The sequence below is a fragment of the Artibeus jamaicensis genome, unplaced genomic scaffold, assembly GCF_021234435.1.
Source record: "Artibeus jamaicensis isolate MK-2021 breed Jamaican fruit bat unplaced genomic scaffold, CSHL_Jam_final contig_558, whole genome shotgun sequence".
Taxonomy (NCBI): Eukaryota; Metazoa; Chordata; class Mammalia; order Chiroptera; family Phyllostomidae; genus Artibeus; species Artibeus jamaicensis.
In genome coordinates, this window is record NW_026521886.1 from 2,153,746 (window position 1) to 2,166,687 (window position 12,942).

The window sequence follows — 12,942 nt, forward strand, 5'->3', positions numbered from 1 at the left end:
AAAGCACACCTCCCACTGTGGAAGTCTCACCAACAGGAACAAGAGATGACAATTCAAGGCTAGGAAAAAAAATAGTTGGAGTTAATAAAATGATAGAAATGTAAGGGTTTACCTTTTTTTTCCAAAAAGGAACTCAATAGATATTCATCATTTATTTATTTTACATTTATTGACTTGTACTCAATTAGAATCATGCTATACAAAGTATTCCTGTACTTACTATACCTTTTCTCCGTTTTATTTTTTCTCAGTTCTTATCACTATGTGAAATTATTTTGTTCATTTACTATCTATTTCTTTTTCTCTATCTCCAACCCCTTAATCCTCTAGAACAACATTGTCTAATATGGTAGTCACTATACTTTGCAATTTAAATGAACTAAAATTAAATAAACCTTAACTGTCATTTCTTCATTCACAGTAGTCACATGTCAAGTACTCAGCAGTCACATGGGACTGACTAATGGCTGCCACACAGAACAGCTCAGTGAAGAAGTACCACGGACGGTGCTGTTGGATGTGGCTGCCTTACGGGTCTAAACTCCATGCGACCAGGGACTTTGCCTGCCCTGTTCGTGCCATTTCTCCAGACTAAATGGTACCTGCTATTCAGCAGACATTAAACAGATATTTTTGAATGAATAAATAAACAATACTATTGACAGTGCAGGATGGAAGACAAGTGTCATACAGTTGTGAATAAAACATCCATGGTCTATGAAAGTCACAGTCTTACTGGAAACAGACATCAAATAAATGATTATAAATACAACAAGCAGTACTAAGAGGAACCTACAAGAACAAATCTTACCTCATTTGCAAGATCATAGAAATCATAACATGTTTTTATATAAAGAAAGTCAGGCTGAGAGACACGCCTCGTTGCAGGCCCCACTGCTAGCAGCCCTCAGGGCTCCCGGCCGCCCTTCAACCACAGAGCTGCCAGCAAAGGTCGGAACACAATCTGAGAAAGTCCCCACTTTAAAGGAGAGAAAGTGGGTTTCTGCCACTCCAAACTTCCACATACTCAAAATATATAAAAATTGACTTGCAGTATAATTTGGGGAAGTTTTAGAACTGTAAAGCTCCTTACATGTCCTGAAAGGAACAGGCTGCTCCATCTCTCTTTTGCACAGGAGCTGGATGGTGATGACGCCGGTTTTCAACCCACAGCCACTGAAAGTCTTTCCAACTTTGCACAAATCAACCTCCTAAGGTGATTCAGTCACCATCGAAAATGTCTCCCCAACAGACTTGCCAGCGTGCCAGCGAGTTCCATCTTCAAAACAACTGCTTTAGACTGTCTGGCTCTAAATTAGCTCACTGAGTGGTGGGGGCAGGGGGTCGTCTCAAAGCCACCAGACAAACATGGCACACAACTTTTTTTAATCCTCACCTCACCTGAGGGCATGCTTATTGGGTTTTTTAAAAATATTTTATTTATTTATTTTTAGAGAGAGGGGTAATAGAGGGAGAAAGAGAGGGAGAGAAACATCAATGTGTGAGAAAACATCAATAGGTTGCCATTCATACACAACCAGCTGGGGACCTGGCCCACAACCCAGGCATGTGCCTGACTGGGAATGGAACCAGTGACCTTTCAGTTCATAGGCCTGAACTCAATCCACTGAGCCACACCAGCCGGGGTGCTTATTGATTTTAGAGAAGAGAAGGGAGGGAGAAAGAGACAGAGAGAAATATCAACGTGACAGAGAAAGATTGATCGGTTGCTTCCTGTACACACCCTGACCAGGGACCGAACCCCCGACCTAGGCACGTGCCTTGACCAGGAATCAAACACACGATCCTTTGGCTTAGGCAACAACACTCCAAACAGCTGAGCCACACTGGTCAGGGCCAGGGCAACATCATAAAACTGCAATTTTACTTGCAGCTGGGGAGCTAAATAACAACTGATACGTAATTTAAAACAATACTTTTAAAAATGTGGCCATATTATGGACAGTATATGAAGTTTAAATGAATATTAGGTAACATATAGTTCAGAGACATTACATGCCTGGGACTGGAAGCAGGACAAGTCAACTAGGGCTATGATCCCCAACCCTCCAGGCTTTGGCAGAAAAGTTGAAAAACACAGGTTTGATTTCTTTGGTTTTTTTAAAATCTTACCATAACGATTCTTCTAGTTTTTAAAAATGCAATTGTAACAGGGAATAAAAACTTTATACTACTCTGGCTTACCACGAAATGGAATCAGAATAAATTGTACTAACGAACTGCTAAAAAGAACCCGCACACCAGCAGTTTCTCTGTGAGCACACTGCACTGCCAGCAGTTCCAGTTCCTGCTTGTACGCAAGACTCTGGGTGACACAGATCGCCCAACGCAGGGACTGGGCTGCCGCCGACCAGCTCCACGGTGCTGACACAAAGACCCATGGGGACCAGCAAGGACACTGCCTGCACGTCCACAGCCTCTCGCCCTGGTGCCTTTGTTCTCCTCGCCCCTGTCCCTCCTTACACCCCCTGCCTGCACTGAGATGTGGAGACGGGCTTTGAGGTGAGAGTCCCCATCTTCCAGGTTGCCAGCACCTGAATAAAGCCACTTGTCTTTACATCGGCACCCGCCTCTCCGGTACTGGCTTTCAAAGCAGCGGGCAGCCAGATCTGCATTCAGTTACACTGTCTGAAAAATAACATACAGGGTCCAGCAGAAGTAAGGCTTGCCTGAGTGTAACTGGCAGGGTACATGAATGTCTTGCATGAGATGGACAGCCATTTGAACATTTCACCTAAAATGTCATATGGTGTGCTTGAGTGTGATATTGTTATTTTATAAATTACATGCTTATGATTTTGTAATAGAAGATTTTGTGATTAAAAAGGGGCATTATTTGTGCAGGACCTTGTGTTAAACCATTACAGGAAACCTATCACTATAGGTTATTCGCACAGCATTTGTAGGAAGCTGTTGTTACTAAGGGAGCTGTCCTGTAGGAGAACCTAAGAAACACATCATCAGGACAAGTCATCATGCTGTGTGATGAGCAGAGGAAGGCCTGGCTGATGAGGAAGTGTCAAGAGGCTTCCTGGGTTACAGGAAGTAGATCTAACAACATGAGATTCACATGCATTTGAAACAGACATTCAGGCCTCAATAGGGTTTATCAACTGTCCACAAGGCAGAATTCCTTCCCACATCCTCATTTGTTCAATGAAAAAATGAGGCCCAGATGGGTAAAGCCATTTTCCCAGGGTCACACAATAATGCACTATAACCCAAGGTCATACCTAAAAGTACTAACTGTATCCAGTTCCTTTTTGAATAATAATAACAGCAAGAATGATTACAACTGAATTTAATTTACTGAGTTCTATTCCTGAACACCATGCTAAGTACTTTATCTTAGATAACTCAGTCTTCAGAGGAAAATACTGTTATCCCCATTTATACAGAGGAGGAAACTACTGCGAGCAGTGGTTAAGAATCTGCCCAGGGTCACGCAGCTGACCAATGGCAGAGCTGTGATGTAAAATGGGCCCACTGATTTCAGAAACCCCATTCTCACCCGCTTTCATTCCTCACAGCACGGCCTTTTTGTGACCCACAGTCTGTAGAAGGGCTTCCAAGGTGGTTTTGCCTTATCTCAACGAGAGTGGCGTACCTAAAGTAAACAACCTAAAAATTGAAGTGTGCAAGGTCCCACAAAAAGGGAGGGAAACCCAGTCAGAGTGGGAGAGCTATGGAGAGCAGCCTGGTAGGAAGAGCAAAGGGGTCAAAGACAGACAAAATGTCCAGAGCACAGCACAGTAACTGCAGCAAGAAGTTGGAAGGACAAGAGAAACCAGGCCTCACCTGGAGTTGGTCAAATTGTTCCCACATCAAAATCAAATTTATGCTAATTCTCTAAGTAAGCAATCACAATGGAGAAGTTTGCTTACCTCGGTAAAATTAGATTTTACTTACTGAAAGCAAAATAACATTTTTTAACAATGGTAAGTGGGCAACTCTCAGTAATTCAGATCACTTGTCTAATACTCCAACACTTAATCCCTCGCCCTCCCACTTCCTTTTCAAAGTACAGTAAAGAACATTTAACAATAAGAGTCCTTTCACATATTCTCATTAGGTAGGCCTCCTGCAGCGATCCTCTAAAATGTCATTCAAGATGAACTAGGACACACAGTCGTGTTGAGTTTGGAGACAGAAATGCTACTTTATTTCTATGCCAAACCACAAATTTGAAGTTGTTCAGCTAAGACCTTTAGTTTAATTTCTGCAGCAAACAAATCCCTATGGTCTTACTTCCTCAGCTCTTCCAGCACATAATTTATTTCTCACTGCTACAGCCTAATCATGTCAATGGAATTCAGGTCGGATTGTGTCAGAAAATATCATAGCCACATGGAACAGAAGTTTAAAAATACAGCGAACCCTGGCCAAGAGGCTCAGTTGATTAGAGCATCATCTCGATAGGCCAAGGCTGTGGCTTCGATCCCCAGTCAGGGCACATTCAAGAATCAACCAGTGGTCCTGGTTGGTATAGCTCAGTAGATTGAGCATGGACCTGCAAACCAATGGGTTGCTGGTTCAATTCCCAGTCAGGACACATGCTTGGGTTGCAAGCCAGGTCCCCAGTCGGGAATGCATGAGACGCAACCAGATGTTGATGTTTCTCTCCCTCTGTCCCTTCATTCTTCTCTCTCCAAAAATAAATAAAATCTTTTTTAAAAAAATTTTAAAAAGAATGAACCAATGAATGCATAAATAAGTGAATGACAAATCGATGACACACACTCTCTCCCTACACCCCCTTCTCTCTCTCTCTAAAATCAATAAATAAGCACATTAAGAAAATAATGAAACAAGTCAAGCATAATCTCCTGTCTAGATTACTATTCCCCTTAACAAGTCTCTATGCTTTGCTGTGTTTTGTTCTTAACTTTGGTCATTGTAATCAGCATGTGACAACAAAAGAACTCAAGGCACAGAGCCAGGAACCCTGGGTGCTGGGTCCCAGATGTATCATTAACTTCATGTATGAGAAAAAAATATCTCAGTTGCTCTGGGTCTGAAGAACCTAATCTCCAAAACAGAACCACTTCCCTGCCCTGTCTATTTCACAAAGGTATTAATGAAAAGTAAACAAATATTATGTGCAGAAGCATTAGAAAAAGTATGGAGCACTAAATGAATCTGGAAGAAAATAAGGTGTACTAAAGGAATTCTCTACAAAACCATAAGACAGTGGCATGTGTCATCCCACACAGAATAAAAAAAATGTACTTTTGCCTTTGTGATATATGATAGGCACCCTCAACCACAAATGCAAGTTAATCGAGTTACCAAAAAGAAACTCCAGAGAACAGTCCTTGCACTGCGACTATCACCAGAGGCCATCTCAGACTTGGCTGACTGGGCAGAAATTCAGTTAATTCATTTCACAAATATTTAATGGGCACATATCCCAGGCCGAGTGTTGTACTGGTTATTGAGGACATGACAGTAAACCAGATAGCAGGGGATAAGCAACAACTGGAGCTAAGTGGAGATGCTTTCAAGATGTCCGGTTGTAATGGAGACAAGTGTTGGAGGAAAGGCCATTTGTAAACAGGTAACATGGCAGAGACTTGAGCATGTTTAAATGTTAATGGGAATGGGTTACTAATCAAGTTGAAAACCCAGAAGAAAGAGAGAAACAATGATAGGCAGAGATTTCTAAAAGGTAAGATTGGATATAAGGTCCTGAGTAAGGTAGGAAACAGCTTGGGGTTTTTGTTGTTGTTCTTGATTTTTAAGAGTTAGCAGATGACAGTAGGGTGAGCTTAAAACAACAGCACATAGCCGAGTATTTGGTATAAGTCATATGTCAGCAGATGGGTAAGAACTCCCATAGAAAAACCAATTTAAATTACAGGAAGAATTGTGGCAGGCAGAACAGTGGCCTCCCAAACACATCCACATCCTGATCCCCAGAGCTGGTGAATGTTACTAACAGCGGGATTGTTGAAATTAACATCGCTAATCATTTGGCCTTAAGGTAGGGAAAAAATATACTGGTTTCTACAGGCAGGTATTGGGAACTGCCCTGCCTGGTTTCAGAAGCTGTAACCCCCCTATGGCTAAAGCTGAGCGAGCGACCAGAAGCCACTAAGAAAACAAAGCTTATCTCCCTGGCAGGGGCACTGCCTCTGCTCCTTTTATTTCACCCTACCTGGCCCCCAATGCTTGATTGGTTAGACAATGACAGGTAAGATTCCTCAACAGAGACAACCTAAGACAGGCATGATCACAGGGGCCCTCAGGGAAAGACTTGGGGGGGGCTATAGAAAAATGGGGTGATGGACCCTAACCCCCTGGCTTTGACATAACCTGAGTCCTCATTCTGTCTGCAAGAAGTCTCATAATCTCTTAGCTGCCTTACTTCCCCTTCCTAACTTAAGCCTGAAACAATGCTGGAGGTGGGTGCGGCCCAGTGCTGGAAAGGGCAGGTTCCCTAGGGCGATCGGGCCTAAGAAAAAATATGTAAAATCCTGTGAAACCTGCTTTGCTAATACCCTCAATTTAAATAACAAGGGACCGAGCAGGAAGTGAGTTTGTTTCCCCAAAATTTTATGGTCCTTCAATGATCTAACCCTGACTCAGAATAAGCCCTCAAATTTCTTTGAATATTATCTATTGTTTAATCATTTCTGCCTGACAATTATCAATGAGCTTTATTCCTGTGCAAATTGAAGCCAATAAAAGCTTATCAAGGCAAGGGTTGGGGTGTTCTCCCCTAGAGTGGCCGTGCTGTCCCTTTTCCTCCACAGGACTGGGTAGTCCGTGTGAATGTATCTCATCTCATCTATATGGCTGCAGACACTGTGGGCTGGTGTCCACATCAAGTAGGCCCAATGTAACCATAAGAAGCCCTAAATGCAGAGAAGGGAGGCAAGAGAGTGTCAGAGTGATGGACTGTGAAAAAGACACAACCAGCCATTGCTGGCTTTGAAGATGGAAGGGGGTCTAAAGCCAATCAATATGGTCGGCCTCTGGAAGCTGGAAAAGGTAAGGAAACAGATTCTTCCCTAAGAGCCTCCAGAAAGGAACACGAGCGTGCTAATACCTTAAGATCTGCATCACTTTTAAACTAGAGCTGTAAGATGAGTTGTTCTTTGAAACTACCAAAGTTTGTGGTAAAGTTTTACAGCAGCAACAGAAAACTAATACAAGAGTCTCTTAACAAAGAGAATATGAAAATGGTCTAAAAAAATTATAAAAATAAATCTGAATATTAAAAAATAATAAGCAGAACTTCTGGCCAAGATGGAAGTGTGCGTGGAAACACTGTGCCTCCTTCCACAACCAAATTTAAGGACAACAAAGATTTAGGAACAAAAACACAACCAAAACAGACAGAAAATTGAACTGTACGGAAGTCCGACAACAATGAACCATTCATCCAGACAGGTAAGAGGGGCGGAGTCAGTGGCCAGTGGAGAGGGGTCATGGCAGGAAAAAGTGGTGGCTGCCGGACTGACCCAGGTGCACAGGTGGCAGCTGGCAGATCCCAGATGCCAGGTGACAATGGGCAGACCCAGTGAGGGTGCAGGGCGGCTGGCTGACCACGGTCACACATTCACGTGCAAACCAGGTGAAAAAAAGCACAGTGAGACAGACCATGCAATGCAGGGCCCCAGCAACGAGAATTAAAGCCTAAAAGAACCAACTGGAAAAACTTTCAGGGGTTGAGGTGTCGGGAAAGGATTCCAGGCTCACAGGAGAGTTTGTTGGAAAGACCCATGTGGCCCTAGAATGTTCACAAGCCCACCCACCTGGAAACCAGGACCAGAAGGGCCCAATTTGCTTGTGGGAAGTGGCAGAGAGGACCAAAACCCAACAGAGCGTGGGAAAAACGCCATTGCTCCCTCTCTGACCCCACCCCCACATACAGCGTCACAGCCCAGCCACTGGGTTGCCCCTCCCTGGTGAACACTTAAGGCTCCACCCCTCATATGTAACAGGCACGAACAGACCAAAACATTGTAACTCAAGCAGAAGAACAACTCAAAGCCCCAGAGCCAATACTTTTAAGCAACCAAGACATAGCTAACCTATTAGATGAACAGTCCAAAACACTGGTGACCAGGATGCTCACAGAACTGGTTGATTTTAGTTATAAATTAGATGAAAAAATGAAGGCTACACTGAGTGGAAATGAAGGAAAATGCACAGGGAACCAATAGCTATGGAAAGAAAACTAAGACTCAAATCAATGGAGTGGACCAGAAGGAAGAAAGAAACAACCAAACAGAAAAGAATAAAGAAACAAGAATTCAAAAAAATGAGGAGAGGCTTAGGAACCTCCAGGACATCTTTAAACATTCCAATATCTGAATTATAGTGGTACCAGAGGGGGAAGAGGAAGAGCGACAAGTGGAAAACTTATTTGAATAAATAATAAAGGAGAACTTCCCCAATCTGGAAAAGGAAATAGACTTCCAGGAAGTCCAGGAAGCTCAGAGAGTCCCAAAAAAGTTGACCCCAAGGAGGAACACACCAAGGCACATCATAACTGCATTATCCAAGATTAAAATGAAGGAGAGAATTCTAGAAGCAGCAAGAGATAAGGGGACAGTCACCTACAAAGGAGTTCCCATCGGACTGTCAGCTGATTTCTCAAAAGAGACCTTACAGGCAAGAAGGGGCTGGAAAGAAGTATTCCAAGTCACGAAAGGCAAGGACCTACATCCAAGATTGCTCTATCCAGCAAAGCTTTCATTTAGAATGGAAGGACAGATAAAGTGCTTCTCAGATAAGGTCAAGTTGAAGGAGTTCATCATCACTAAGCCCTTATTATATGAAATGTTAAAGGTGCTTATCTAAGAAAAAGAAGATAAAAAAGATGAACAGGGAAAGGACAGCAAACTCACAGTTATTAACAACCATACCTAAAACAAAAGCAAAATAAGCAAACAGCTAGATCAGGAGTGGAACCATAGAAATGGAGATCACATGGAGGGTTAGCAACAGGGGAGTGGGAGGAGGAGAAGGGGGGAGAAGGTAAAGAGAATAAGTAGCATAGATGGTGGGGAGAAAATAGACAGGAGGAGGTCAAGAGTAGTGTGGAAATGTAGAAGCTAAAGAACTTGTGACACATGAACATGAACTAAAGGGGGAATGGGGGGAGTGGGAAAGAAGGGGGGAAGGGGACAACTGTAATGGCATAGTGAATAAAATATATTTTAAAATGATAAGCAAATTAAGGGTTTTTAAGGGATCACTATAGTACTCAAGTCAAAGAGAGGTGGGCTTGGTGAATTCTTAGACCTCTCCCATGGCTTTACTCCCCATGTAGCCCAACTTCAGGGTCACCCCGGATCAGCAACTTCCACCCTGACCCAACCTGGTCTGCTCTAGTTTCATGGGAAGGACACAGACTTTTAAATTCTCAGATTTTAATTATATATATACACATATATATGTACACACATAATTAAAACATGCATGCATGCATGTATGTACATATACACACACACATACACACACACATATTTTTAAAATCATGACATACAGTCTTGTATCTGGCGTCTGACGCCTTTTACTCAGCATAATGCTTTTGAGGTTCACTGTGTTGTTAGCAGTCACATAAAGTGCATGTATCCTTCATTCACTCCTTTTTTATTGTTGAAGAGTATTCTTTTGTATGAAAAAATTCAGTTACATTTTAATTCAGATGTACTATTAATTTCATATATGTCTTATTTTCTAAGGATAGTGAACAATACTTTGAGTCCCCTTATACCTCATACAGACAGTACTTTATCAATTAAAATATACCATCCATTCTGCAATGATGCTTATTTGTGAATGCATTCCAATGTGATTAATACACTAGGAAATAATTGAGCATATGCAAATTTCTCCTTTGTGTATACACAATTTCATTGCAAGAAACACTGGTGAATGCAGAAAACGGCACCCAGTTAAAGTGAGCGACACACACACAACGCCCATGCACACCACACCTCAAATGCCTCCCGGCTACCTCAGCGCACTCCACACGTCGGGGGCCACACCCACCCTCCGACGCTGTCACAACTTTCCATCCCACCTCAGATAACCCTCCCTCCACTGCTCTGCCATTGCCCACAAGCTACAATCTTTCCAATGTCCACTTCCCAAAGCAAACTCCAGGGCTTCTTCCAGGTTAAGACACATATTTATTTGGTATGTATGAACTTCTTACCCACCTGAGATCTGTAAAATGGGGATCATTTTTATCAGGTGCAACCACGAAGATCACTGGCCCTAGCAGGACTCACAGGATTATTCGGTCCGCCACCTGCGTGTTGCAATGGCGACCACAGGGAGTGCTGAGCTCTGCCTTGCAGTGGTGACGACTCTACACTCGAGAAACCACACCTAAGCAGGTGCTCAGTCTCAGGCCCCAGCCTAGACTCTGTGACAGTACTAGCCATATGAATAAATGAGACCACCAAGAGGCCTATTACCCTCCTACTTCTTCCTGTTCCATTTGAGACATGCAAACACCACGCTACCACCCACACATACACCCCAACTATGCCTTGGCCTGGACTCTGCTGCCCAGGCTGCATCTCTGGACACTGACTCACCTGCTTGGTTTTTCAATGTTCTTCCCTGTAACTTGAGGCAAACTCCTGGACCTCTACCTGGATTTCATGCCCTACCTGTGCTTTTCTAAATAATCCCTCATATGCTGGCATAATCTACATACTCTGACTATGGATAGAACTGGAAATCTTTAGCCCTTGTAGGCTCAGAATCTCTTACCTTCCATGACCTATTTGTCCTGATACTACTCAGGAGCCAGAAATGACCCTAACTCTAAACCTAAAAGTCAATGAGGCCAAGACTCCTAACACTAAAGGACTGATTCATCAAGGCTGTGCTATTCCTAGACTTCAAAATCATAACTATCTGTGTGGGCCAGTGGCACAATGGATAATGCGTCTGACTACAGATCAGAAAATCATAACTATCATTCTGCAATAAAGTGATCCACACCACCACCCATAATTTAATGAACTATCCTCCACTAAGTAGTACCATCTCAGAGACAATTTATCATGAGCCTGTAGGCCTCCGCAACAGTAGATCATACCATATTCCATTTCCTGACACCTAATTCTTCACCCAAGAGACAGGAACAAGTCTGCCTCCTGGTGAGGTGAGACAGTAAACAAGCACAGTGGCTGTGTGATGGTCTGGGAAGGGAGTGGCCTCCAATGAGGAAAAGCATTTGGACTTACCCACAGGCCTGGTCACTGCAGGGACTGGCAAGAAAATAGAAAGGGGTCATTACATTGGTGGTGAGTCTTGGGCAAGGTATGATACATCTCTATTGCCAAATGTGAACTTACGGGAAAAAAACACTTACCCGCTTACAGATTCCTTTGTGTATGCCAGTTTCTAAGGAAAACAAAGATAATTTAAAAAAAAAAAAGACTATAAGTTAATGACAGTTAATTAGCTATAAATATTATAAAACTTGTTTCATAGAGAACACTAATGCCCTAATGTTATAGAATCTATGTTATTATTCTCTATAGCTAGACAAACAGGTAAAGCAAAGTACTAATGATGCCAAGTTTGTTCTGTGACTGTGAGAATGTCCCTACATGTAATCTCTGTTCATGTGCCCAAAAGTTCCCATGCTCTCTTTTAATGTGCCAAGATTAATAGATGTTACCTGCTAATCATTCCAAAATAGTCTACAAATTAGAGACTGGTAGTTTCACATTAATCTTCCATGAACTTACAATCAAAGTACTTTGTGATATAACATATTTATAGTAACTCTCATCCTAAAACAATATAAACACATAGACAAAATGGCAAATCTGCTTCTCCAAAATTCATAAAAGAAGGCAAATTGTATTAACTATAGGATTATGCCTTTGTCACATTCCAAAGCAAATTGTCCCCAAATTCCCTCTAAATTAGTGGTTTTCTGTTGAGACAATATGATAAAAATAACACTAATAACTAGGAGACAGACCTAGTTTCAAGTCCCACAGAGGCAAATCCCCAAATCTCTCTGGTGTTAGGCTTCAACTTCCTCAGATATAAAACGGAGAGACTATTATTGTAAATAACTCACTGGTCTTCTTACTCTACAGATTCTCCTAGAACAATCCCAGCGGCTCTTATGGTTATAATTACCACCTCAAGGCTGGTGATTCCTGTCGCTATATTTATAAACAACTGTCCGTATCCTTATACCTAAGTACCAAAGAATTCATATTTCATAGATGGCTCAAATCAACACTTTCAAAAGTGGACTCATTCTCCCTCCACCCACCACCCACAAAGCTGCTTCCCTGAGTTCTCAATTTTAGTCACCCAAGCTAGAAACTGGGAGCGTCCTTGGGCCACTCTCATCCTATCCCACTTTCACCAACCCATGACTTCAACCCAAACAAGACTGGACATGACTAATCTTGTTTCCCGCTGATGTCTCTCATGGTCTCTTTGTCTAGCTCATGGTCCAATTAGCTAGCACCCACATCACCTCGGACCTGGAGTGCTGAAGCAGCACCCAACCTGGTCTCTGTGATTGTCTTGTCCCCTCTATTCCATCTTATGGTGTATAGAAACCATAATAGCTTTTTTAAAATTGAAAACTATCAGCCCCTGAAACTCACTTACTTAAAATCTTTCAGCAGTTTCCTATTTCCAGAGTGTTAAATATGAACTTGTTAAGTTATCCATTTTTCTAGTCTGATATTATTTCACTTCTGATATATTGGCCCAAGTCATTCTCTACAAACACTTGGCTCATGTTGCCCCTTCTACTCAGAATGTCCATCCCTTCAAACTCCTTCTCCTTTACCTAATTTGTATTCATTATTTAAGATGCAATCCAGATAACACACTATACCTTTGTCTGAATGTTCTACTAAATAATTATTGAAAGTAATTACCTGCTCTGGCTGGTGTAGCTCAGTGGAT

The 12,942-nt window shown here is 42.3% G+C and overlaps 1 protein-coding gene across 3 annotated transcripts in view; it reads right to left on the reverse strand.

Moving 5' to 3' along the window:
• Nucleotides 1-12,942, reverse strand: part of IMPG2 (interphotoreceptor matrix proteoglycan 2) — a 78,078-nt gene that overhangs the window by 49,047 nt on the left and 16,089 nt on the right. For all 3 annotated transcript variants that reach the window (XM_053670331.1, XM_053670330.1, XM_037131637.2), the window contains exons 4-6: nt 11,369-11,400; nt 11,241-11,264; nt 10-59 (exon numbers count right to left, since the gene is read on the reverse strand). In XM_053670331.1, the coding sequence (XP_053526306.1) occupies nt 10-59; nt 11,241-11,264; nt 11,369-11,400 (106 nt within the window). The remainder of the gene's footprint in view (nt 1-9; nt 60-11,240; nt 11,265-11,368; nt 11,401-12,942) is intronic.